The following is a 27993-nucleotide window of genomic DNA, read 5'->3' as shown; positions in this document are numbered from 1 at the left end:
TTAGAATTTTCGATATATATCTGCATAAATATGACAAAAAACATCATCAGATTTTCACACAAGTCCATCATTTATTTATCAAGAAACGTGATCCAATATTTCATACAGTCATGTGAAAAAATAAGTACACCTCATGGAAATTGTTGGATTTTTTAGACATATTTGGACAAGCAAACATTTGCTCATCTGACCTGCTGCGACAGGCTGCCACTTGCCACCTCCTTTTTCAAAATTCCTACATGCCTACAATGTACAATTACAGCAATCTCATGAAAAACTGTAACCCATATAAATGGATGGATACTGGAGATCTGTAAGATCATTACTCTGTAATTTATCCTTCCAATAAAATAATTCATCTGGACACCAGCCTTAGTTACTCTATCAAGCATTTATATTGAATACCCTGTCCCCCCATAAGGCTTTACATGATGTACACACTACTGATTATATGTTTAAGCTTCTGTCAATATGCTATAGTATATTTTGTAAGATTTGGCCACACTGTAAAGCTCAGGAGTCTCCGGTCATTATAGAGAGGAACTCCTCTTGACTAACTGAAAGAAAAAAACATAAGGAAGAAAAATCAGTCCAATGTTAAAGATACAAAGTTCAGAAACTATGAAAGAAAGAATAATTTTGTCATAGCTGTAAACTACCAGTTAATAACACTTTATAAATATTAGTCAATTTACAGTCAAACCTATTGAAGCCCTAAGTGACCATGCATTATGAATAATTTTTATTTGTTGTTTTCTCATGATCACAACTTAATTTTCTTGTGATCTCGACATGACATAAAAAGTTGTTTTCTCGTGATCTCAACTTAATTTTTCTGTGTACTTGAGTCTCATTTTAAGTTCACCCACAGGTTTTCTATGGGTTTCAAGTCAGGGAACTGGGATGGCCATGGCAGGACCTTGATTTTGCAGTCAGTAAACCATTTTTTGTGTTAATTTTGATACATATTTTGGATCATTGTCCTGCTGGAAGATCCAACCACAACCCATTTTAAGCTTTCTAGCATAGGCACTCAGGTTTTCATTTTATATCTGTTGACATTTGATAGAGTCCATGATGGCATGTATCTTAACAAAATGTCCAGGTCGTCTGGCAGAAAAACAGTCCCGAAACATTAAAGAGCCACCACCATATTTAACCATGGGCATGAGGTACTTTTCCATATGGCTACCTCTCTGTGTGCACCAAAACCACCTCTGGTGTTTATTGCTCTATTTTCATTTCATCTGACCATAGAACCCGATCCCATTGAACTTCCAGTAGTGTCTGGCAAACTGAAGATGCCTACAAATATAAACTTCAGACTAAAACATTACACAACTGTTTGTCCAATTATATAAGACTGAAAAGAACCCAATACACACAGAGACGCACCAGAATATATATTATTAATTTAGGACTGTAGTTTAATTCAGTGCTTTTTGTGCATCCATAAAAAATAATGCATACATACTTATATATAATATAAACTAATATATATATATATATATATATATATATATATATATATATATATATATATATATACACACACACACACACAAATATCTATCTATCTATCTATCTATCTATCTATATATATATATATATATATATATATATATATATATATATATATATATATATATATATATATATATATAGTATTTATGCAGTACATTTATGCACTGAATTCAACTACAGTCCTAAATTATTAATAAAAACTCACTTTTACTGCACGGTGTGGTTTTTGCTACTCACTGCCTTTAGACATATTGTTTTACTTCTGTTTACTTTTGTTCAGTGTTTTAATTAGACATTACAGATCTTACTCGTGCTACACTGTGTATCACCGTGTCTACACCGCGCATGAGGAGCAACGTGGCCTTGTTACTAATTTGTTACGATACGAGATTGGGAACGGAAGCAAGTGCAGATTAAAGTCAATAAACATGATTAAGGTCAATAAACATAAGCCGAGATACGCAGTCTTAAACATGAAAGTAGATACAAGGCATGAAACATAAACAGGGCACGAGAACAGGACCGCTTAGCATCAAGGTGGCTAACACATACACAACATAGTTAGCTAGTAACTGTATATGATACTGTGTGAAGTGCACAGCTACACGAGGGCTTAAATAATTCAATTCAATTCAATTCAATTTTATTTGTATAGCGCTTTTTACAATAGACATTGTCTCAAAGCAGCTTTACAGAAATATCAACATGGTATACAGATATTAAAGGTGCGAATTTATCCCAACTGAGCAAGCCACTGAGTGGCGACGGTGGCAATGAAAAACTCCCTAAGATGTTTTAAGATGATTTAAGATGTCTTAAGATGTTTTTAAATAACTCACGTAATCTTAAACGCAGATAGCTGGAAACAATAAAGACACACCCTCGAACATCAACCAATACCTGAACAGGGAGGAGACAAAACAGAAGCCAAAACAAATGCACGTGTCCATAGTAAACAAAGCCACCATAGTCCATACGTAATCAAAGAGCTTGTGCTTGCTGAGCGCTCACGCACTCTCGCTTGTGCACGCGCGCAGAACTCCTCTCCAATGGCGGTCCTGGCCCTCTGGGCAAAACGTCCCCAGCTGAACCAGGAGACTGAGCGGCGGCCTCGGTGGAGCAAGAAAGCAAAGCCACGTCCTTAGCAGAACAGGTAAGCAGAGCGATGTCCTTGGCAGAACAGAAAAGCAGAGTGACGTACTCAGCGGAAAAGAAAAGCAGAGCGGCATCCTCAGTGGAACAGAAAAGCAGAGCGGCATCCTCAGCGGAACAGAAAAGCAGAGCGACATCCTCAGCAGAACAGAAAATCAGGGTACCGTCCTCAGCGGAACAGAAAAGCAGGATGTCGTCCTCAGAGGAACAGAAAAGCAGTGCGGCATCCTCAGCGGGGCTGGAGCTCAGAGTGACGTCCTCTGCGGGGCAGGACAGCGGGACAACTTCCTCAGCAGGACAGGACAGCGGTGAGACTTCCTCAGCAGGACAGGAGAGGGGAGCGAGGTTCTCCGCAAGGCCCGAGGGAAGCTCCAAGATTTCCACAAGGCTAGAGAGGGGAGCGAGGTTCTCTGCGAGGCCAAAGGGAGGAAACGATGCTCTCCAGGAAGCATGAGGGGGAAACGATGCCCTCCGTGGAGCAGGAAGGGGGAGTGACATAGGGCGCACCGCAAAGAAGAGGAGCGACATCTTCAGCAGAATATGGAGGCAGAGCGACGTCCTCAGCGAAGCAGGTAGGCAGAGCGACGTCCTCAGCCGAACAGGTAGGCTGAGCGACGTCCGCAGCCGAGCAGGAAGGCAGAGCGGCATCCTCAGCCGAGCAGGAAGGCAGAGCGTCGACCTCCATCGAGTCTGCAGGCTGAACTTGGTTGGCTGTGTTAACAGACTCAGGTGTGAGCAGAACGTGGTTGGTTGTGTCAGCAGACTTGGGCGTGAGCAGAGCTTGGTTGTTCATGACCTCAGCTTCAGGCATGAGCAGAACCTGGTTGTTAATGCATCGAACATGGACAGGAACGTGGCGTGAGCAGGACCTGGGTTGGCCGTCTCTTCGACCTGGGTCAGGAACATGACTTGGGAGGTCACCTCGTTGACCTCTAGCAGGAACTTGACCTTATACTGGAGTTCTAGAGCTGAGACCCTCTCATGGGTCTCAGGCTGAAACTCTGGGGCTGAGGTCACCACGTTGACCTCTGGCTGGAGCTCTGAGGTCGTCACGTTGACCTCTGGCTGGAGCCCTGGTGCTGAGACCTCCTCATGGGTCTCAGGCTGAAACTCTGGGGCTGAGGTCACCACGTTGACCTCTGGCTGGAGCTCAGCATGCGAGACCACCTCGTGGGTCTCAAGCTGGAGCTCTGAGGTCGCCACGTTGACCTCTGGCTGAAGCTCTGGAGCTGAGACCTCCTTATGCGTCTCAGTATGAAACTCTGGGACTGAGGTTGCCACTTTGACCACTGGCTGAAGCTCTGAGGTCGCCATGTTGACCTCTGACTGACACTCTGGAGCTGCGGATTCTACCCTGTTCACCCACTCATAATGCAGGTGGAATGGCGGGTCAGCCTCTCCACCCCAGTAAATCCAGACTGTGTAGCTGCCCTGGCTGTGTGAACTCCTCCAGAAAAAGTTCCGCAAACCGAGTAACGGTGGACCCTGTCACTTGAGGGCGGTGGACCCTGTACGTACCAGCTGCTCCGCCCAGTCACGGGCCGGGCCGCAAAACTGGGACATTAAGCATCCAAGCCACTGTTTCTTGTCAGGCTTGGGATATGGCAGGCTACAGAAGTACACCTGGCAGTGGAAAAGGAACACTCAATGGAAAAAGTAGCTCTCCAATCCATACTTCTCTGGCAGGAGTTCGGTGGCAGTCCTCTGGGGAAACTGCACTGATAAGAAACGTGGCCAGTAATCCATATATTTACTGTCATGATGCTCTCCTTGTTCTCCTGCTGCTTCCATGGTTTAGGCGAAGTATTCTATTACGATACGAGATTGGGGAACGGAAGCAAGTGCAGATTAAAGTCTTTATTAACTCAAACACAAGGTCAATAAACATGAGCCAAAATACACGGTCTTAAACATGAAACTAGATACAAGGCATGAAACATAAACAAGACACGAGAACACGACCACTTAGCATCAATGTGGCTAACAAATACACAACGTAGTTAGCTAGTAACCGTATATAATACTGTGTACAGCCACAAGAGGGTTTAAATAATTCATGTAATCAAACTTAAATGGAGACAGCTGGAAACAATAAAGCCACACCCTCGAACATCAACCAAATACCTGAACAGGGAGGAGACGAAACAAATGCACGTGTCCATATGAAACAAAGTCACCATAGTCCATACGTAATCAAAGAGCTTGTGTTCGCTGAGCGCTCCCGCACTCTCGCTCGTGCACGTGCGTCCTCAGGCTTTCCATGCATGTCGCGCACTGCAGCGCTGACTGCAGGGGAGATCGTGATATAATTACACTTACAGATCACTTCCGTTATAATAAACGACAGAAGTTACATTGCAAGCAGGCAAATACAACATATAATTACAATAAACTTAAATTAAACATTTTAAGCAACTTGCACCAGTTTCCCCTGCCCCTTGCACACAGTGGAGTATTTTGGATATAAACATAAGTTTGTGCTCGTGCATCACTGTTTGATCTCTGCTGTGCTAAATATAAAATGCTTCCCTGCCTTAGAGGACTTGGCGGTTGCACACTTTCTTCCTCAGTCACTTGACAATTATGCCACCGTCTGATGGTGACTGAGGTCATGTTGGGAATAAAAGCTAACGTTGACAAACAGTAAACTGAAGAAAGTCATTGTCAGTGACTCTGCATGTCTGCTAAAGCTAGTGGCGTTGCATTACGTGTGTATGACGTAATGCGCCGTCGATTAGGAAGCGGCTTAAACTTCCAGTTAGTAAAAACACTAGTGTTCTATACGAAATGATATTACCTTTCTAAAATTCATACACTACACGGTAGAGTACACAGTACTGAGTATAAGTGTGTAGTACGTCATTTGGGACACAACTTTAGTATTTACTGTCCGATGCGTGTTTTCGGAACAGATGGAACGTAGTGAGTAAATGCACGCCGTGCCCCACGCAAACCAACTAATCGATAATGAGATTCATTGACAACGTTTTTCATAATCGATTATTATCGATTAGTTTTTGCAGCTTTATATTCATAACATTTCCAGTTGACTGGAACTTCTTAATTATTGCCCTGATGGTGGAATGGGCATTTTCAATTGTCTTATAGCCACTTCTCATTTTGTGAAGTTCAACAACCTTTTTCCGCACTTCGCAGCTATATTCTTTGGTCTTACCCATAGTTATGAATGACTAAGGGAATTTGGCCTATGTGTTACATCATATTTATACCCCTGTGAAACAGGACGTCATGGACAATTGAACAATTTCCTGTTCCTAGTCACCCAGGTGTACCAATTTTTTTTTAAAATATCAATGGGAATATACTTCAAATATATTTTTCTCATATGAATGCATAGGGGTGCCAATAATTGTTGCACACCTATATTTAACAAAGATTTTTTTTGATAAACCTGTGTTTTGTTTGCAATTGTTTGATATCCATGAGAGCAGAGTATATTTGTGAATTTGTTTTAACAAAAGACCAAAAGGTTAAACAATAAAGACTATTTTTCATACCATTCTTTGCTCATATTTACCAAGGTTGCCAAAATTAGTGGAGGGCACTGTACATGCATTTTGTTCTGTAGGGAGTTGTATATTGAAAATCATTTTGTATGCATCATTCTCTGCGGTGGTACTGTTGTAAATCTGTAGTACTGCGGAAAAGATTGCACTGGCTACCACAGTATGCTCACAAGTTATTAACTGAAAAGCCAAGTATCAAAAGCTAAGGAGACTTTACCATAGTGATAAAAGCACCCAATGTCATTTTGCTGCAGACTATCATAAAACTGTGCCAGTAACAAATTGAACCATGGTCTGACACCTCTACTTTTTGGAAGATGAGGGTTTGGTTGGTTGGCATGAATTGGAGTATGGGTGAGGTGCTCACATATTAAAACAAATCTAACTAAAAGAAATGTTCAGTAGGTCCATACCAAACAAGGTAGGGGAAAAAGTGCCCTAAGAAAGACATTGGATACATTCTGAGTTGTTGTTACATTCTTTTTTTTTTTTTATAAATCAAATAATTTTAGACAGTGAATAATAGGTAACACATATTATAAAGCCAGCCTGCCAAGATACAACTTAGAGAAAACAGAGCTCAATACCCCCACCACCCCAAAAAAAAAGATATACAGTGAGGGAAAAAAGTATTTGATCCCCTGCTGATTTTGTACGTTTGCCCACTGACAAAGAAATGATCAGTCTATAATTTTAATGGTAGTTGTATTTGAACAGTGAGAGACAGAATAACAACAAAAAAATCCAGAAAAACGTATGTCAAAAATTTTATAAATTAATTTGCATTTTAATGAGGGAAATAAGTATTTGACCCCTCTGCAAAACATGACTTAGTACTTGGTTTAAAAACCCTTGTTGGCAATCACAGAGGTCAGACATTTCTTGTAGTTGGCCACCAGGTTTGCACACATCTCAGGAGGGATTTTGTCCCACTCCTCTTTGCAGATCTTCTCCAAATCATTAAGGTTTCGAGGCTGATGTTTGGCAACTCGAACCTTCAGCTCTCTCCACAGATTTTCTATGGGATTTAGGTCTGGAGACTGCCTAGGTCACTCCAGGACCTTAATGTGCTTCTTCTTGAGCCACTCCTTTGTTGCCTTGGCCGTGTGTTTTGGGTCATTGTCATGCTGGAATACCCATCCACGACCCATTTTCAATGCCCTGTCTGAGGGAAGGAGGTTTTCACCCAAGATTTGACGGTACATGGCCCCGTCCATCGTCCCTTTGATGCGGTGAAGTTGTCCTGTCCCCTTAGCAGAGAAACACCCCCAAAGCATAATGTTTCCACCTCCATGTTTGACGGTGGGGATGGTGTTCCAGGGGTCATAGGCAGCATTCCTCCACCTCCAAACACGGTGAGTTGAGTTGATGCCAAAGAGCTCCATTTTGGTCTCATCTGACCTCAACACTTTCACCCAGTTGTCCTCTGAATCATTCAGATGTTCATTGGCAAACTTCAGACGGGCATGTATATGTGCTTTCTTGAGCAGCGGACCTTGCGCGCGCTGCAGGATTTCAGTCCTTCACGGCGTAGTGTGTTACCAATTGTTTTCTTGGTGACTATGGTCCCAGCTGCCTTGAGATCATTGACAAGATCCTCCCGTGTAGTTCTGGGCTGATTCCTCACTGTTCTCATGATCAATGCAACTCCACGAGGTGAGATCTTGCATGGAGCCCCAGGCCGAGGGAGATTGACAGTTCTTTTGTGCTTCTTCCATTTGCGAATAATCGCACCAACTGTTGTCACCTTCTCACCAAGCTGCTTGGCAATGGTCTTGTAGCCCATTCCAGACTTGTGTAGGTCTACAATCTTGTCCTGACATCCTTGGAGAGCTCTTTGGTCTTGGCCATGGTGGAGAGTTTGGAATCTGATTGATTGATTGTTTCTGTGGACAGGTGTTTTTTATACAGGTAACAAACTGATATTAGGAGCACTCCCTTTAAGAGTGTGCTCCTAATCTCAGCTCGTTACCTGTATAAAAGACACCTGGGAGCCAGAAATCTTTCTGATTGAGAGGGGGTCAAATACTTTTTTCCATCATTAAAATGCAAATTAATTTATAAAATTTTTGACATGCGTTTTTCTGGATTTTTTTGTTGTTATTCTGTCTCTCACTGTTCAAATACAACTACCATTAAAATTATAGACTGATCATTTCTTTGTCAGTGGGCAAACGTACAAAATCAGCAGGGGATCAAATACTTTTTTCCCTCACTGTACAGTTTGCTTCAACATCTAATATACTTACTCTCTCCATCTCCATCAGTGTCAAACTCATCAATCATAGCCCTCAGCTCTTCATCACTAATGTCTTCGCCTAGCTCTCTGGCCACACGCCGCAGGTTCTTCAGGCTGATCTTCCCAGAGTCATCATCATCAAATAGCTTAAATGCCTTCATAACTTCTTCTTTTGGGTCCCGATCCAATATCCTGTCAGTCACTAAAAGAGAAAATATACACATCCAAATTATCCCTGACAGTTCTTGGTTTAGTAAGAATGCCTAGTCCAGATGTCAGTGCAGATAATCACAAGATAATCAGTCTAATATCACTCATAGAAACTGTAAAATGGCTCCACGTGGCTGATATGTTTCATTGTTGAGCTGCTGCTCAAACTACATGTCTCCAGAAGGAGGGCAAAAAAACCAACACGTTTCTAATCAGCATCCTAACAAGATAGGATATGCAAAGAAAAGAGTTTTACTGTACTGTCCTTGTAAATGTGACATTAAAAGCTGTCTTCTTTTTAAGGCTGTTGCTGCACAAAATCTAACAAATAACTGAAAAAAATCAACAAAATTCAATAATGAAAACAGCTGGCAACTAATTTCATTATCGATCAGTTTATATAGCATAATGTAGAATGCACTACATCACTTCACTTAGACTTAAACAGGGTATCTGGGCAGCTCTGCAGGGTATCTGGGAGGCTGTGGCTCAGGCGGTAGAGCAGGTTGTCCACTAATCGTAGGGTCGGCGAGTTGATTCCCGGCCTATATGACTCCACATACCGAAGTGTCCTTGGGCAAGACACTGAACCCCAAGTTGCTCCCGATGGTAAGTTACTGCCTTGCATGGCAGCTCTGTTACCATTGGTGTGTGTGTGTGAATGAGACACAGTGTAAAATGCTTTGGATAAAATATAGCTTTAGTGCTACATAAGTGAGCAGTAAGCAGCAGTCAGATTTCATTTAGCACATGACGAGAGTGAGGAGAACTGAACTACAGGAAGAGTGAGGCAAGCTGACTAACAAGACGATGGCGGAATGTTTGGTTTAATATAAGCGAGTTTGTCATTGTGCTGTTTTACTGTTGTTGTGTTTTTCATTAAGAATAATAATGAACCTGCAGAGTTCTTCAGGGGCAGGGGCTCAAATGTAAAAAAAAAAAAGAATAAAAAAATCTATAATCACCAAAGAGCTAATTTTACTACTTTAGCTATGCTACTACAATAATGAATTACACTTCTAATATAACCTAATGGTATTTTATTTTTACATTTATAGAAATAATTACAACAAAATGGCAACGTTTATTGGAGAGATGAATCCAAAGAATCTCTAAAAGAAAATTTAAACATTAAGAAATGTATTACCATCCACAAATTTAGTGACACACCCACTGTATGTCACTTACCATAAAGTAAGTAAAACTATTAATTTCACAATTAAATTTACATTTGGCAGCAACACTTTGATTTCCAGAAAACTGCAGCACTGCTTGCTGAACTGGCTTTTTATTCTAAAAGTTTTAAGATGTCCTTTCAATGCCTCCTTCTTCAGTTTTTCTTTAATTTTCTGCTGTCTCTGTCTGTTTGGCATTGTGCCTTTACTGACTATATAACATACATATAATATAACAAGGATACTTGCGTGTATGGAACTTTAACGAACTTGAGTAGCAAGTACTTACCAACACATTCCCTCTCAATCAATTTGAAAACTACTGGCGTTAAGCATATAAAATGCTGCTAATATTATGAAAAGGTTAGCAGAAGAACTAGTGGTTTCAGCATACCTCTCTGGCTGTTGAAGCAAGTGCATTGACTCGAGTCGGACAAATAAATAGGACTTTGTTGTGATTAATTCGCTACTGTTTTGTGCACGCTCTCATGTCAATTTGAATTAATACTTTTAACATAATATAATTGTTCATTAATTAGTGTTGAGAAGGGCACTTTTAAATAATTTAGAAAAAAGGCAGGGGCTCAAGGCCCCAGAGCCCCCTCTTCTGTACGTCCCTTTAATGAACCTACCAATCAAGCAATTGCCCCCAAATTGCTGCTAATTCAAAGATGAAATCTGGCAAGCTGTGCAGACAGGGGATTACCATCTTCTATTAAGTTTCCCTCAGCATTTTTATAAAATCCAAAATATGACCACACTTCGGATAAGCGTCAGACTCATGCTGGTAATGATTTAATTAATGATAATTAAATGTGACAAGGTAATACTAACCATCAGGGAATTTTATTGTGAAACCGGTAACCGTTTCATCCCTAACAGAGGTATGTATATGGGAGACTGTAGCAAATATCCTTTTTGTATTACCATTTGCTCAAACAATGAAAGAAAAACAATCCAGTATTTCCTTTCCATGACTGTCCAAGAGAGGGAAAAAATAGAGAGATGGCTTACAGGTCAGAAGAGAAAACGATGTTTCCATCACTCCCTCAGCAGCTGTATTAGAAACCCCCATCATAGCAGTGTTAACTAGTTTTGTTGTACAGCCCCAATTCCAAAAAAGTTGGAACACTGTATAAAATGTAAACAGAATGCGATGATTTGCAAATCTCATAAACCCATATATGTTATTCACAAGAGAACATAGAAAACATATCAAATGTTTAAACTGAGTAAATGTACCATTTTAATAAAAAAAATAATAACGTAATTTTGAATTTGATGGCCGCAATACGTCTCAAAAAAGTTGGGAGAAGCAAAAAGCTGGAAAAGTAAGTGTTTCTATTAAATTGCAAAGTCCTCTGTCCTGAAGGCTTTACTTACCTCTGACTGTTACAAAGAACTTGGCTTGTGCCAAACACATAATGCATGCCATGTACACAATATAGCAGAAAAATTCTAGAAGCTTTTACAAGCATTAGCATTTAGTCAGTTGATTTTTTATATAATTATACATTAACAGGTCAGGGATGCCTGCAAAACTGAAGTCAGGACTAGCTAATAAGCTAATGAGTTATTAGATGTAACTAAGCTCATTAGAAAATTATATAAACGACCCATGTATGTGTTCTGTGGTGAACAGCAGTGAACATTCTTGCATAGTGAAGTAGCCTCAATAATAAAGTTTGGCAAGCACAAACAAGGGAAGCTAAGATGCATCAGAGAAAGGTGTTTTGTTGCTCTGCTCTGATGTCAGACCACTTTTTCATGTAATCGTCCAACTTGATTGCCAATGCGATAATTGGATAATAGTCTTAGCCTTCACCCTCCGCGGTTGACAGCTGTCCTTTATGTTTAATATTTTGCTGTATATAGGAGTGAAAATTATATAATGAATATGCGCTCAAAGTGTTATAATCATACACCTGTCATCAATCAAGTGATTCTGATTAATCCCAAGACCAGGTATCAATCAGTAAAAAAAGAATTTCCAAACATTAGATGTACATGGTAAAGGCCAAGCAAGTGTAGAAAATGGGGCACCAAAGTGACATTACCAAGAACAGTATGTCTCCCCATTTTTAAGAAACAACAAGACAAAAATATATCAGGGAGGCTGCCAAGGGACCTACAGCAACATTAAAGGAGCACTTGTCAATCCCTGCTTGTGACAACCTCTTTTATTCTTCAAATATATAGGCTGCAGGGTAGTGTGAAAAAACTAGACCTAAATTTTGCATACAATCACCCCAATTCATGCAATAAAATGCGTTATGGTCTAACGAGACCCAGGTAGAACTTTCTGATCCTATTTCTAAAAGATATGTTCATAGCAGAAACAAGAAGCTTATTACCCAAAGAACAGCCATGCTGAAGTATGGTGATGGCAGCATCATGCTATGTGGCTGCTTCTCTTCAGCTGGGACTTAAGATAAACCCAGTATACCATAGTTCTATTTAGGCACAAAACCTGCAGGACTGTTAGATAACTGAAAATGAAGAAATAATTGCCCTTCCAGCATAATAACAAGCAAAACCAGTTTCTGGGGTATTGAACCGTATGCACTGGCAAGGTCAAGCCAAAGCACAACTAAGTCTCCCTTCCCTTCATGCACCTCCCTGATCAGCTGCGTGACAACTCACGTGTTCTAGGCACCCTGAAACTCCAGGAATACCACTTTCTGTGGTGTCAATATAGTTATTCTTCAGGAGGTAGTCTGTCATCCTTCTTCATAGAAAACTGAGGAATATCTTCTCCTCCATGCTGAGAAGCGAGATAGATCTAAACTATTTCAGCTTGGTTCTCTTCTTTGGGTATCCAGACACCCTCCACCTGTCTCCACTGATTTGCTACCGTGCCCTTGCACCAAAGCACTCACAGAATTTTCCAAAGGATTCTGAGAATCTCTGGCCAGCGCTTGTACACTTTATAGGATACCCCACTGGGTCCTGGTGTGGAGCTAGCTCAGGCTGCATCAACAACCTCCTGCACTTCCTTCCAGGTGGGCTCTCTGGTGTTAAATTCCACCATTGGAGGAGCTATATTCAAATGGGTTCTGAGAGGTCCTAGCTCTTGCTCTCTATCAGGGTCACTCAGAAAGTGCAGGAAGTGTCTACCTCTTCCTTGGAGCAGGCAAGACGGCTACTACTGTTCTGCCCTAACAGTTGCTTTATGAGACTAAATGGATCCGTGATAAATGCACTCCGCTTCCTAGCTCTATCTCTCCTCTGTCTACTGTGCCATTCTGCTCTGCGCAGAGTCATGAGCTTTTTTCCTAATGATGTTACGGAGCTCAGCCAGTGGTAGTTTCTCCTCCTCAGCTGCTACCTTAAACTGTCTAGCCAGACTCTGAAGCTGTTGCTGCAGTTGGTGGATCTTATCTGCCCTTTGGTTTGTAGTGTAGTTTTGTTGGTGTTGCCCTCTTCAACCCCAAACCTCTCTGCTGCATAGCTCACAATAATGGTGGTCATCGTCTGAAGCCGTTTATCCGCATCGCCACTAGCTATTGCTTCAAAAATCTGGCCACATCCTCAGCTCCAAGCATTTCATTCTGGTCTGATGAATTTTAAGGCTGTGCTCATTCTTACAGACTTTGTCACAATTGCATCTTACAGTTGATGTCATCAATGATCCACTAAGTGGAGACAAACAACTGTTTCTCATGATCTTAAAAATCTTTTGATCTGAAGGTGTATGATTAAATGTTTGAAATTGGTGTTGTAGACAAAAATATAATTGTGCCAACATATACATTTCTTTCCAAAGGAAAGTAACATTGTATTTCCTTTATATTTATTTATTTATTTATTTATTTTCTTTACAATGGATGACTTGGAGAGAAATATTCTAAAAAGCAACCAATAAGTGTTCAGCATAGGTGGGAACTCCTTTAATACTGTTTAAAAAGCATCTCAGTGTGATTCATCATGAAATTGGTTGAGGCATTTCCAAGAATACATTTCTGGAAATTCTATGCAAAAAGGGTGTCTACTTTGAAGATGCATAAATACTAAATTATTTTTGATTTATTTTGGATTTTTTTTTTTTTTATCACAACATAATTCACACAGTACCATTTGTGTTATTCCAGAGTTTTGATGACTTTATTATTATTATAAAATTTGGAAAAACACAAGAAATAAAGAATGAGTGCGTCTAAACTTTTGACTGGTTGTGTACATATAGCTCCGGAAAAAGAGACCACTGCAAAATTATCAGTTTCTCTGGTTTTTATAGGTATGTGTTTAGGTAAAATGAACATTTTTGTTTTATTCTACAAACTACTGACAACAAATAAAAATATTGACATTTAGAGCATTTATTTGCAGAAAATGACAACTGGTCAAAATAACAAAAAAGATGCAGTGTTGTCAGACCTTGAATAGTGCAAAGAAAATAAGTTCATATTAATTTTTAAACAACACTATACTAATGTTTTAACTTAGGAAGAGTTCAGAAGTCAATATTTGGTGGAATAACCCTGATTTTCAAATCACAGCTTTCATGCATCTTGGCATGGTCTCCACCAGTCTTTCACATTGATGTTTGGTGACTTTATGCCACTCCTGGCACAAAAATTCAAGCAGCTCGGCTTTGATAGCTTGCAACCATCCAGCTTCCTCTTGACCACGTTCCAGTGGTGTTCAATGGGGTTCAGATCTGGAGATTGGGCTGGCCATGACAGGGTCTTGATCTGGTGGTCCTCCATCCACACCTTGATTGACTTGGCTGTGTGGCATGGAGCATTGTCCTGCTGGAAAAACCAATCCTCAGAGTTGGGGAATGCATATTGTCAGAGCAGAAGGAAGCTTTTGTTTTCTTCCAGGACAACCTTGTACGTTGGCTTGATTCATGCGTCTTTCACAAAGACAAATCTGCCTGATTCCAGCCTTGGTGAAGCACCCCCAGATAATCACTCCACCATCCACCAAATGTCACAGTGGGTGAGAGTCTCTAGGACGCCATCTAACCATTAGACAACCAAGTATAGGGCAAAGCTGAAAATTGGATTCATCAGAGAAGATGACCTTACTTTAGTCTTCTACATTCCAATCCTTAAGGTCTCTTGCAAACCTCAGTCTGGCTCTTCTTTGTTTTTCATTGATGAAGGTTTCTTTTTCTAGCTTTGCATGACTTCAGCTTGTTTTAAACCATCCTAACCATGCAATTCACCCCAGCTGCCATTTGCCATTCTTTTGTAGGTCACTTGATGTCATCCTACAGTTGTTGAGTGACATTTGAAAGAGTTCGCTGTCATCCCAGTCAGTGGAGAGTCGTTTTCGCCCTCTGTCGGTCTGTAGCTTTGTTGTCCCCAATGTCTGTGGCTTGAACTTGTTCTTATGAACCACCGTCTTTTAAAGTTTAAGTATAGAAGCTCACTGTATCCCTCTGCCAGAAAAAACAGAATTGAACCCTTCTTTCCCTCACTTTTTCTTAGTTTTTTTTCACACTGATGCAAAAATGATTGTCCCTGCACCAGGTTATCAGTTGTTCCACCTCTAATCTGTAAGCTGATTCATTATTCTGTGAAATGAGTCCCACCACAACAGTATCATCTGTAAACTTCACAATATGGTTACTCGGATGTCTGGTAGAGCGATCATATGTCAGTAGAGTATACAGCAGCGGGCTCAGATCACAACCCCTCAGCAAGCCGGTGTTGAGAACAATGGGGGAGGAAATAAGATTATGGATCTTTACAGACGGTCTTCTATTGGTTAAAAAGTCCAGTACCCAGTTGCACAGTGAAGCTTAGTCCAAGAGTCTCCAGTTTATGTATCAGTGTCTGTGGAATGATTGTATTAAAAGCAGAACTGGAATCCAGAAAGAGCAATCTCGCATAAGTGTCTTTGCTCTTAGGGTGGGTGAGGGCCAGATGTACAACCGATGAGACAGCATCTGCAGTGGACCTGTTCTTTCTGTATGCATACTGATTGGGGTCCATGCTGGCATCAATTTTCTCACTGATTTGAGTAATGACCAACCGCTCAAAGCACTTCATCACTATCGGGGTGAGTGCTACCAGGCGAAAGTCATTCATGCATGACACTGTAGTGTTCTTAGGCACAGGGATGATGGTGGCAGATTTGAAGCATGATGGTACAACTGCTTTAAAAAGTGAGATGTTAAAAATGTCAGTCCTCTGATAGCTGATATGCACAGTCTTTCAGGACCCTGCCTGGCATGTTATCTATGCCTGCAACTTTCTGTAGCATGACTCTCTGCAAGACCCTCCTAACATCTTCTGTGGTTACACTAGGTGGCTGCTCACCAGGTGGTATAGTGAGTCTAGTGCTACAACTAGTACTGGAACCACCAGTCTGTAGTTGTTAGCCTTTAGCTTAGCCTGCAGGCTGGCTCGCTTGCCCCTATACTTCTTCCAAGCGCACCGCTTTCTCCTGCCTCTGAGCCGGCGTATGGTGCAATGCCATGCCACTGTCCTCAGAAGTTTCATCCTGCCCAACTCTGATTTCAGGTTCTGTGGTAGTTTTGCTTCCTATCCGCTGTTAATTTCGCAGATTTCAAGTGGGCTGTATCGCACAAACCTCCCTGCCCATGTACCCTTGCTATCCTTCACTATAGCTGAAAATAAAAACAGCGAAACACTAAGAGCTGACCTGGAAGCTCAGGAAGCCACTGCGCTACTGCGCGCTGCCATCTTGCCATAACCTCCATAAGCTGGTCCTATAGCAAAAGGATAGTGATGACCACAGCAGAGGTTTTTATACTTTTCCTCGTTAAATAAGATTTGGTTCAGGTGATCACCTAATCAGTTCCTCATTCAGTAGAATGAGGTGTGCCTGTGTTGGAATTCAACAGACACTGGAATGGAATGGCTGCCATACATGTAGATGCTGATTATAGAAAAAAAAATTCTGGAGCTGTGTATATATGTATGTATGCATGTATGTATATAATCAATCATCCGGGAATGATAAAGTTTATCAAAAAACTGGAAAAAATCTGGTCATCTCATTTCGGGGTTTATTTTGCACTGTAACGTTTTGGACTGTGCATAGTATATATGTGATTGTGGCAGTGACGGCGTGGTCGAGCATCAGCTGTGGATGGAGAGGCGGGTTGAACCAGCAAGTAACGAGTGATTATGACCTGTGCTTGATTAGCCCAAGTTTACTTGTGTGTCTGTGTGCGCTTTCAGTGCCTCCCATAAGGAGAAAGTGATCGGGAGAGAGAAACATTCAGCACAAAGACGTGTGCGCATGTGTGTGTGGTTAAATGAGTTGAATAATGTGAGCAAATCAGAGTACACGTTGCAAGAGAAACATTTGAGAAAAAAATTTGTGCAGACAGATACCTTATTTAGGTGTGCAATTGCGAACGTACCTTGTATAATGTTTATGGGATGAAATTAGTCTCAAAATTATTAATTAATGCATGAACAACTATCTATGAACTTGATAAATGTTGCAAATGCATTATACTATCCACACACAAAAGCCTTATAATTGTGTCTGAGAAATTCAGAATTAAATGAAAGTGCAGCGATTTGTACAAATAGAGGCATATTTGTGAATACAAATGTTCTATTTTGTATTAATGTATCATAATTTGTGCATGCAATAAGTACGATGTGCATTTTTGGATCAGGTGACACGCGTGCATTCATAAATGTCTTTTCTGAGTCAATACTTTTTGGTTCATTTGGATTTTGAGACTTTCTTTCCGCGGTTTGCCTTGCACAATCCACACACAAATATCTCCCGATTAACACACAACTGTGCCTAAGAAAAGCTGCTACCACTAGATGGTAGCAAGCAGTCTCAGTTTTACAGAGTTGGTGGCACCTGCCTGCTTGTGCTTGATTCAAGAACCTAACCTAACAGGCACAACCTAACACTTTGTTTTCTCAAGTTTGTGGAAAAGTACTTAGGGAGGCATTTTTTTCTTTTTTCACATTAATTTTACAAATGTCTGGTACAAATATTTGATCTTGCTTTATGAATAAAACAATACTTTTTTCATTATTTAACCGGGAAAAGAGAAGTGAAATGTTAGAACTTATTAAACTGTTAATTATAGCATGTATGTCTGCTTCGTGTTAAAATTTATACCAGACATTGTCTCTGACCGTTTTTGATTTTATGGGTTATTTTGAATTTTTAAAAGGTCAAAAAACGGTATTTACTGGCAAACGGAAACTCTGAGATTACATAGATATATATTATAATTCTTATAATTTATAATACATTTCTGTATTATAAATTCTTTATTCTAATATTTTGAGATACTGGATTTTTTATTTCCATGAGCTGTAAGCCATAATCATCAAGATTTAAAAAAAGACCTGAAATATTTAATTTTAAGTGTAATGAATCTACAATATATTAAAGTTGTACTTTTTGAATTAAATTATGGAAAAAAAGAACTTTTCCATGATATTTAAATTTTCTGAGATGCACCTGTAAAATATAAATGTGTGTGTGTGTATATATATATATATATATATATATATATATATACACACACACACACACACACACACACACACACACACACACACACAGTATCTCACAAAAGTCAGTACATCCCTCACATATTTTTTAAATATTTGATCATATCTTTTCATGTGACAACACTGAAGAAATGACACTTTGCTACAATGTAAAGTAGTGAGTGTACAGCTTGTGTAACAGTGTAAATTTGCTGTCCCCTCAAAATAACTCAACACACAGTCATTAACGTCTAAACTGCTGGCAACAAAAGTGAGTACACCACTAAGTGAAAATGTCCAAATTGGGCCCAATTAGCCATTTCCCCTCCTCGGTGTCATGTGACTTGTTAGTGTTACAAGGTCTCAGGTGTGAATGGGGAGCAGTTGTGTTAAATTTGGTGTCATCGCTCTCACACTCCCTCATACTGGTCACTGGAAGTTCAACATGGCACCTCATGGCAAAGAACTCTCTGAGGATCTGAAAAAAAGAATTGTTGCTCTACATAAAGATGGCCTAGGCTATAAGAAGATTGCCAAGGACCCTGATACTGAGCTGCAGCATGGTGGCCAAGACCATACAGCGGTTTAACCGGACAGGTTCCACTCAGAACAGGCCTTGCCATGGTCGACCATGGAAGTTGAGTGCACGTGCTCTCTGCAAATTTACACTGTTACACAAGGTGTGCACTCACTTCTTTATATTGTAGCAAAGTGTCATTTCTTTAGTGTTGTCACATTAAAAGATATAATCAAATATTTACAAAGATGTGAGGGGTGTACTCACTTTTGTGAGATACTGTATATATATATATATATATATATATATATATATATATATATATATATATATATATATATATATAGATGCACCGAAATGAAAATTCTTGGCCGAAGCCGAATATAATGAAAAACTGGGCCGAAAGCCGAAGGCTGAATATCAAACATGTTTTTTCCATTTATTTTGCCATTTTTTTCACCATTGCATAAATTAAATACTCAAAATGTGCTTTTTACTATTTTGTCTTGCTTTTCAAAGAAAAAATCAATTACAAAACAACAATTTCAAAATATTTATTTAACACTGAACATTTTTTTTTCCATTCCAGCAGGCATAGGCTACCAACAAGGCACAATATAACTTTAAATAAATAAATTAGTAAAATAAAAATATTTTTATGTGGTCATCTTTGAGCCCCGCCTGAATAGCCTATGTTAGGCCTATAACTGACTGCGGAAAGAATGTAACACTTTGTAGCCTACAGCAAAAATGTGTACTAAAAAGTGCATTGACAAGAGTGCAAAAAATGGTTATATTCGGTTATATACGGCTGATTATATTCGGGATATATACCGCTCGCGGAGTATTATAGTAGATATAGTATAGTTAGATACGTTGTTAATGTTATGTTCCTTGATAGATTTAGTTAGCTTAAACAATAGATTAGTTCATTTAGTCCCCGCTGTTTATAGTATAGTATAGTTACATACGTTGTTAAGGTTATGTTCCTTGATAGATTTAGTTAGTTTAAACAATAGATTAGTTCATTTAGTCCCCGCTGTTTTTTCTGCTCCCAGTCCATAGTACTAGTTCATGTTTCTTGTTTTGTGTTTTGACCCTGTTTTCTGTGACCGCGACTTTGATTCCTGCTTTGCCCCATTTATGCCTGTTTGAAGATCGCCCGACCCTTTGCCTGTCTTGACTATGTTTTTTGGATTACGATTTTTATTTGTCTGCCTGCCCTTAAATAAATATGTCTTTACCTGCTTCCGTACTCTACTCCCTTACGTCTTGCGACGTGACAGAAACATGCTCCGGAACAGAAACAAAACAAACGCACGTGTCCACAGTAAACATCCAAAGAGCACGTAGTTCGTGCACGTAGCTCGTGCATGCACGCGCCCCCTCATCGAGGTCGTGACATTCGCACGTCTCACTCTGGTTGCTAGGCTATTTCTTCGCGTCATCAAACACGTCATTGTTCGGTCAAATTCATTCGGCCTTTTCACTTATTCGGTTAATTAATCATTTCGGTTGCCGAACATTCGGTGCATCCCTATATATATATATATATATATATATATATATATATATATATATATATATATATATATATATATGCACACAGTATTTCACAAAAGTGAGTACACCCCTCACATTTTTGTAAATATTTGATTTTATCTTTTCATGTGACAACACTGAAGAAATGACACTTTGCTACAATGTAAAGCAGTGAGTGTACAGCTTGTGTAACAGTGTAAATTTGCTGTCCCCTCAAAATAACTCAATACACAGCCATTAATGCCCGGTGTCATGTGACTTGTTAGTGTTACAAGGTCTTGACCAGCACCTGAACGATTACAGTGACCGCATTGTAGCAGTGGAACAGACGATGCTGAAGCTAACTTCGGCTAACAAACAACTCACTGAGAAAGTTGAGGATTTAGAGTCCCGCTCGCGGCGCTCCAATCGGTCATCGGTATTCCAGAACGAGAAGAAGGGAGCGATCCGGTAACATTTATGTGTAAATTTTTCCAGGATGTGCTCGGATCAGAAATCTTTCCGACTGCTCCATTGCTGGATAGAGCGCACCGCATTGGCCCCGTACCCTCAGAGGAACAGCGAGAGAATCAGAGGTCCAGAGTGATGATTATGCGGTTTCACTACTTTCACGACAGAGAAAAAGTTGTTCGACGCGGGAATTGGAATCAACTTTTCCATCAGGGCCGTAAGGTCTTCATCTTTCCTGACTTCAGCCCTAGCGTCGCTAAGAGGAGAGCGGCCTTCGCTGCGGTGAGAAACAGCTTGCGTGAGAGAAATGTGCGGTCTTCTCTCAGACACCCTGCTCGCCTTCGGATAGACCTCGGTGATGAGACGCTACAATTCAACTGTCCCCAAAAAGCACAACGATAGTTTAATGAATGGTTTCCTCCATCTTAATCTGTCTACATAACAGTTAACCGATTTATTAATACCTGTAATGGGACTGTAAAACTACGCGGGTGTGGACAACTATATTAGTTTCCATGTAAATCTACAGGTTGCCTGGGATACATAATGACTGTGTTTTGTTTTTTTTGCTCGGGAGTGACTTCACACAACAAGAATAGGTGCGGTTCACAAGTATCGGATGTTCCAGTGTTGTAGGGTTCTGCCTCCATTGTTTGGGAATGGAGAGAAGATAATTGATGGTGGGGTGGGGGAGGGTGGTGTGGTGTGTTGTTGTTGTGGGTCCCCCCCCCCTTTTTTTTCTTCCCCCCCACTTTTTTTTTTTCTTTCCTCCCCCCTTTCCTTATTGAATCAATGAATGCAAGCTGTCCAGTCCCTGTGGCAACGAAGCAACCCCAAACCATAACATATACACCACCGTGCTTCACAGTTGGTATGAGATGCTTCTTCTGAAAAGCTGTCTTTGGTCACCACCAAACTGTGTCTGCTGTTAATGTTGCCAAGCAACTCTATCTTTGATTCGTCTGTCCAGAGTGCATTATTCCAAAAGGCTTGGTCTTTGCCTATATGCTCATTGGCAAACTGTACTCTTGCCCTAATGTTCTTTTTAGACAGCAAAGGCTTTTTCCTGACACACCTCCCATGCAGGTCAAATTTGTACAACCTCTTTCTGATTGTAGAAGCATTCACTTTGACACCAACAGTTGCAAGACTTACTAGCAGAGCCTGTGATGAAATTGTGGGGTTCTTGAAGGCTTCTTTTTGCATCAGATGGTCTGCTCTTGTGCTGAATTTTACAGGAACCCGTCCTGGACAAATTGGCACTAGTTTGAAATCTGAGCCATTTGTGTTGAAATCTGAGCTTTTGATGTTATTTGATGTTGGATTTCAAATAATTTGGAGAGCTATTTAAATCACAGGCATCCACAACGTTTTTTTCTGAAGGCCTTATAGAACTCTTTAGATCTTGGCATGATGACACCACACACCTCAATAGCAAAGACAGGTTCTACCTGCACTCTCTAAACAGATTCTAATCACTGGCAATTTTTGTTCATTGAAATTGTGAAAATTATTATAAAATGTTGATTTTACGTATCATTTGAGTGTATCAACTTTATTAATAGGCACTGTTTCAAAGAGGATCAAATGTTTGCTTGTCCAAATATGTCAAAAAAAGCCAACAATTTCCATGGGGTGTACTTATTTTTGCACATGATTGTATGTCAGTGGTACTACATGAATTATGCATTTTAATTTTTTTAATGGAAAAAAAGAAAGAAAGAAATCTGTGTGACATCACCCAGTAATATTATTTGACTGAAATGCTAGAAATATTTTCAATATTTCATGTTCAGTAGAGTTACCTACCAACTTCTTTGAAAATTTCATAAGTTATTTTTCCAGTGCCTCCTCGGTCGAAGTCTTTTACGATTGTCATAACGTCAACTTTCTTCACCTCAAAACCAAGAGCTCTCATGGCCACCTAGACAAACAATGCCAAACACATCAAGTCAACCAGTGAGCGAGAGAGAGCGAGTGAGAGATCAGGTAGGATTTTTACCAAATTACCACACAACTATACACCCTCACTGAAAAATGTTGTTCTAAAATATTTGCTTAATTTATTATAAGCTCTGCAAGGATTGTTTTACAAAATTATGGAAAGGAGTGTAGAAAATAAAACAAATTATCTTATTTAATCTATGTCAAAAGGAAACAAGCACAGAATAAGAACTGACAGACAAGTTCTCTCAGGAGCATGAAGTGCAACATCATATTTCAAAATATTTCTGAGGAAACAAAACACAAGACATACTGTACACAGAGACACCACAAACAATGCCTACAGAGCAGAAATCGTTCGATATCCATTTAATTATTTAATTACAAAAGCAATCAAATTTTGGAAACACAGACAGTCAGGTCCATTGTGATGGTGTACAGAGGCAAAATTATGAAAATTGTGTCGCTGTCCAAATACTTATGGACCTGGCTGTAAAAGACAATGACCTACACTCATATCATTATAAAGCTTGGCAATACCGAGCGGAGTTGCGAAGTCTGCTTATAATACGTGATTCTGGGCTTCTTTTTTCAGAAATTGCCTGAAAAAAATTCACAGGTTATTGGTTTTTGGGCTTGTTTTTTTTTTTTTTTTTTACATTTATGGTCACTATTTTCCCCAGTGCATTGATTGACACTGTCTTGTCACAGTACAACTAAAGCACTATTAGGACGGGAACTAGTTTTCTAAAAGTAGTTTGAGTTACAATTCTTATCACCCAACATCTGTGGCTCCATGTACTGATACGGACGGGACTAACATATCTGTGTTTATTACAGTGGTGGGAGCTTCTGTTTTGTACATGGGCGTTGCAGAAGATCAAATTTAATCGGACGGGATTAAAATCGCGAAGCACGTCTGTGAAACATGAATTTCTCTTACATCCCCCTGGAAAAATAGTCCTGTCCAAATAGTGCTAAAGACTGGAAAATGGATAAACAACATAAAGATTATGGTGCAGGGGAGGAGAGGGATGACCTTTTATAATGTAAGCATAATTTAACATTATTAAATATATCTTTTTTTAATAATATATTAATCGATTATTACAGGTTATAACAAAAACAAAACTAACACTGAATACATTTACATGGACAGCAATGATCTAATTATTGACCTTATTCTGAATAAAACAATATTAAGGTGTTTACATGAGTTGCGTTTAGAATATTCCATTCATGTTCTTATTTTACATGTTATAGAACATAGATGATCAACGGCACACGTCATTACGTCCCCACGCCAAGCTGTCCCCTCCAGAATTTCACGGATCAACATATAGTTCGTCTTTGTTATGGTACCGTATACAGTTTTGGGTGTTATATTTTTAATTTTACAAAAGCTTCAAGTGCAGTTAATTATTTGTCAAGCTATACGTGCAAATAGACGACTGCTTGAGGCCATGAGCTGCGATTGAAACCGCATATTTATCTACTATATATTAGCTGAAATACATGTATTTCGCATACTATATAGCAGGTAAGTATGCGGTTTCAGCAGCCGTGTTCTCGTGTTTGCCGCCAAACGGTTGAGCACTGCCGTGTGTGTACGTGTCCTGTCGGAAAATTTGGTGAAAACTCCCACACGACGTTAATAGTGTGATTAAGGTGTTTACATGTCTGTAATACATGTTGATAATGCGACTAAAATAGGAATACGCCACATGTCTTAATTCAATTTGTGTTTACTTCGAGTATGACTTTAGTCGGATTAAGGTAATCAATAAACGCTGTTTACATGGTAGTTTCTTATTGGGTTAATATCGGATTATCGTCGTCCATGTAAACGTACTGAGTGACAGGACGACACTTTCCCATTAAATGCACAAAACACACATAAACACACAAAATAAATTGTAACCCAAAAACTCAAAAATTTTCACCCAGACACACACAATACTGTTTTCCCCCTCAATGTTCACAAATTAAACAGTTCATTAATAATGTTCAATCTATTTCATTGTTTTTAATCAACACTTGAGCTTGAAATTAGAGAAATTAGCTATTAGTGAGCTTGAAATGATTACCTTTAGTTCATGATAGTCTATTTCTTTATCCTTATCGGTGTCAAATAATTCGAATGCTTCTTTAATCTCATCCTTCTGTTCATCGGTTAGTTCTCTCCTCTTTTTTTTATTCCTTTCAGCAGATAGATCAGGCCTAAAATCAACGAGAAAACTAAATATTAATTTTTCATTAAGCGATGTTTCAGATTAAAGTTTATTAGATACGTTGTTTGACATGGTAATGCCTCATAAGCATCTATGTTAGACTATTTCAGCCTAGCTAGTTACTTAAAACATTTGATTATAACCACAGCAATAGCGCTTAAATTTACAACAGAAATCTATCTTGACGACGAACTGACGCCAAAGCTACCAAGAAGAATGGCTACTTCCATCTAACAGTTTCATATCTAGCTAAATTAATGAATGACAAGCTACAGCGACCGCGTCTTAGCCATCTAGGAAACCAATATTACCTTAACGACAGACTCATTTTGACCATTTGAAGCGAATCCAAAAATAATAAACCAAAACATAGACAAGCTTAGCCAGAATTACGTCCGGGTATTTTCAGTAAAAGATATCTTCGTGTAGTTATATTGCTGCGTTCGAGGCGAAGTTGCAACTTGTAATTCCCCGCTTACAACCGGTCAAAGCCACCGAAAGGGCCCCCCTTCAAGTCGAATTTTCAACTCGCCAACTTGGGGTAGTCTCCTCAACTACCAGTTCCTTCCTTATTTACGGAGGGACGTCAAATCAACATGACCGTGTGTAAAGTGCTCCTTCTATACATTTTGAACTGTGGTTTATAGTTGTATTGATTTTAGTTCGGTTGATATACAGACACGGTAGTTGGTTAAAACGATAACAGCGATCATACTGATTGCTGTTTTGAGGTCAATCACCAACATTTGAGTTATCACAAACGGTAGCAGGCAAGCTTGTGCTAAGTTCCTCGGTATTGTACCCAGGCTAGCTTGATGCCAAGCTAGACGCTATTGTCCCCTGTTGTTGCTTTACTATAATTTAATTCAAAAATATTGTAGGCATATTTGAAGTTCACTATAGTAGAACAGTGCCACTTGCCACTCAGGACTGTAACTGTATAAGTGCGATTAAAGCAGCTTTTATGCGCTTAACGTGCTCTGTTTTGCACGTCGAACATGCCGAGTTGTGAATGGCGTTATTACAACTAGTAAATTACCACTTACAATATTGCTGCGTTTGTGAGTAAAGCAATATAAGTCAAGCTACGGAAATGTAAAGAATTATGCGCGCGCACACACACAGAGATGCAGTTACTTATATATCCACTAGAGATCCTCTTTGTCGGCATGCTTAGGCTATACGTGCCTACTGCTGCTAATGGTTACTTGTAATTTTTGGGTTTTTCGAACATGAAAACGTAGGTATGTGAAAAATCTCTTTCAAGGAAACGGAAGGCCGTATATTCCAAGAAAATTGACAACAGAATATTTATTCTGGGAAATAAAAAACAAAAACAAAAAACAATTTGTTTAATTTGCTCCCAGCAAGTTTTAGTCCTCAAAGAATTTAACATTCGACGGCATTACGATACAAATTATGCGAAGAGGTACAGTATACTGGCTAGGCACAGACAGACAAGGTAAATGAATTGGTTGCAGCACTTAAAACGCAACAATCAGTTTTTACTTATAGTCGGGAGATTAACGATGCTGCTGTGAAAGCCGGTTATTTGTTATGTGGTGAAATTATAGGACTGGACTTGTATCATTTTTATCCTTCATGTTGTGCGTTAGCCTAATCTATTATGGCTGTTATATGAAAATTTACCTCAGAATTCCATTTTGGGTGATAAGTGGCAATTTCAATTTTAACTGTTCTGATTGCACTCAGCCCAACTCAGGTGATATTTTAGCCAATGTGGCCCCCTACCCCAAATGAGTTCCTCACCCCTGCCCTAAGATCAGGGCCGGCACTACCTATAAACAGTGTATGCAATTGCCTAGGGCCTCGGGCTTGGAAGCAGAGCCTCCATAACTGTCACATCACTATACACTGGTCCACCAAGATGGGCAGCAAAAGACCAGACTCTTTGTCCATTGGATATAGATGAATTGTCACTCACCTGTAATGAAACCAATTAATGTCACCGTTTCAAAGTGGGTCCCACCCTCTGAATGTATTAAGAGATAGGGTATTCTGCAGCTGACTGACTTTAAGTCAGTGACATATGATGGCACAAATCCTCTCTTATGAACTTTCCTGGTGGTGGCAAAACTGTGGTGGCTTTCATGGTAATCAGATGGTTAGCTGTGAGCAGTTCTAAGCACTTGGGGTCATTCAGGTTATCAACTGTTAGGGGACGACTATTAACTATTGCCATAACTTCATAAAACAAAGTGCGTAGTGAAGCGTCACTAAGTCTGCCTGATGAGAGTGAGACTGTAGCATTAAGAACACTCCATACAGTTTTTATTTGGTGCTGCTATATGCCACCTGCATGACTGGAATGAGGGGCATTCATGATAAAATCACATTGTTTATCATCAAGAAAAGTAGAGCCTTTCTGGGTCAAATTCTTGTAATGCCAAGTTCAGTTCGTTCTGATTTGCTGTACCGAGCTTCAAATTGCAATAAAGAATCGTAGACTGTTAAGGAATGCATCTGTTGACATATCTTCCAACATTTCTGTATGAATGCCTCTTGAACAAAGGCAAGTAAAATGTAGACCATACCTTTTGTGTTGCTTTCTTCCTTCTTTAATCATGAAAGAACCAAAGCAATCCATGCCACAATACATAAATGGTTAGGAAGGCTTTACATGCTCTGTGGGGAGATCGTTCATCCTTTGGCCTTCAGCAGATTTTCTCAGCCTTCTTCAAGTTACACAGTGGCGAATGTAAGATGTGACAGCTCTGTTTATTCCAGGTATCCAATAACCACAAGATCTGATCCATTTGATTGTGAAGCCCTTTCCTTGATGTTTTTCAAGGAAGACAACTCCCAGGTCATAACAAATGACATCATCTTGATGCCTTCATAGACACAAATGGTATGGTCAAGGTGGGAGGAAGACTACATCACTCATTGTGTCCTCACTCATTTATGCATCCATTGAACATTCCCAAAGAGCATCATGTAACTGTGCAAATATTAACTTTGTTACATGATGCTCTTTGGGAATGTTCAATGCATGCTTAAATGAGTGA

The 27993-nt window shown here is 39.7% G+C and overlaps 1 protein-coding gene across 7 annotated transcripts; it reads right to left on the bottom strand.

Annotated features, from left to right (window-relative positions):
* Positions 1 to 46: 46 nt before the first annotated feature.
* On the bottom strand, positions 47 to 25635 carry cetn3 (centrin 3). Of its 7 annotated transcripts, none has more exons than XM_017461917.3 (6): positions 25276 to 25444; positions 24821 to 24953; positions 22599 to 22713; positions 10842 to 10958; positions 8453 to 8644; positions 47 to 557 (listed from the first exon to the last, which is right to left on the bottom strand). In XM_017461917.3, the coding sequence occupies exons 1-6, from the start codon at positions 25299 to 25301 to the stop codon at positions 514 to 516; spliced, it is 627 nt and encodes a 208-aa protein (XP_017317406.1). In that variant the 5' UTR covers positions 25302 to 25444; the 3' UTR covers positions 47 to 513. The 7 variants fall into 7 exon arrangements, with proteins under 7 accessions (XP_017317406.1, XP_017317409.1, XP_017317405.1 ...); XM_017461916.3 differs by lacking the exon at positions 47 to 557 and adding an exon at positions 4519 to 4962 and having other exon boundaries at positions 25276 to 25546; XM_017461920.3 differs by lacking the exon at positions 10842 to 10958 and having other exon boundaries at positions 25276 to 25424.
* Positions 25636 to 27993: the final 2358 nt, after the last annotated feature.

The sequence above is a fragment of the Ictalurus punctatus genome, chromosome 16 (assembly GCF_001660625.3).
Source record: "Ictalurus punctatus breed USDA103 chromosome 16, Coco_2.0, whole genome shotgun sequence".
Lineage (NCBI taxonomy): Eukaryota > Metazoa > Chordata > Actinopteri > Siluriformes > Ictaluridae > Ictalurus > Ictalurus punctatus.
The sequence above is the reverse complement of the archived record's forward strand: the minus strand, read 5'-3'. Positions and strand labels throughout refer to the sequence as shown.

Bases quoted from the DNA above. Each gene is read 5' to 3' on its own strand.
- cetn3 (XM_047153651.2), bottom strand. From the start codon at position 25,301: ATGGTCAAAATGAGTCTGTCGTTAAG. The intron at 22,714-24,820 runs GTAATCATTTCA...TTGTTTGTCTAG, and splicing joins TAGACTATCATGAACTAAAG to GTGGCCATGAGAGCTCTTGG. The intron at 22,037-22,598 runs GTAGGTAACTCT...CAATTTGTCCAG, and splicing joins TGAAATTTTCAAAGAAGTTG to GACGGGTTCCTGTAAAATTC.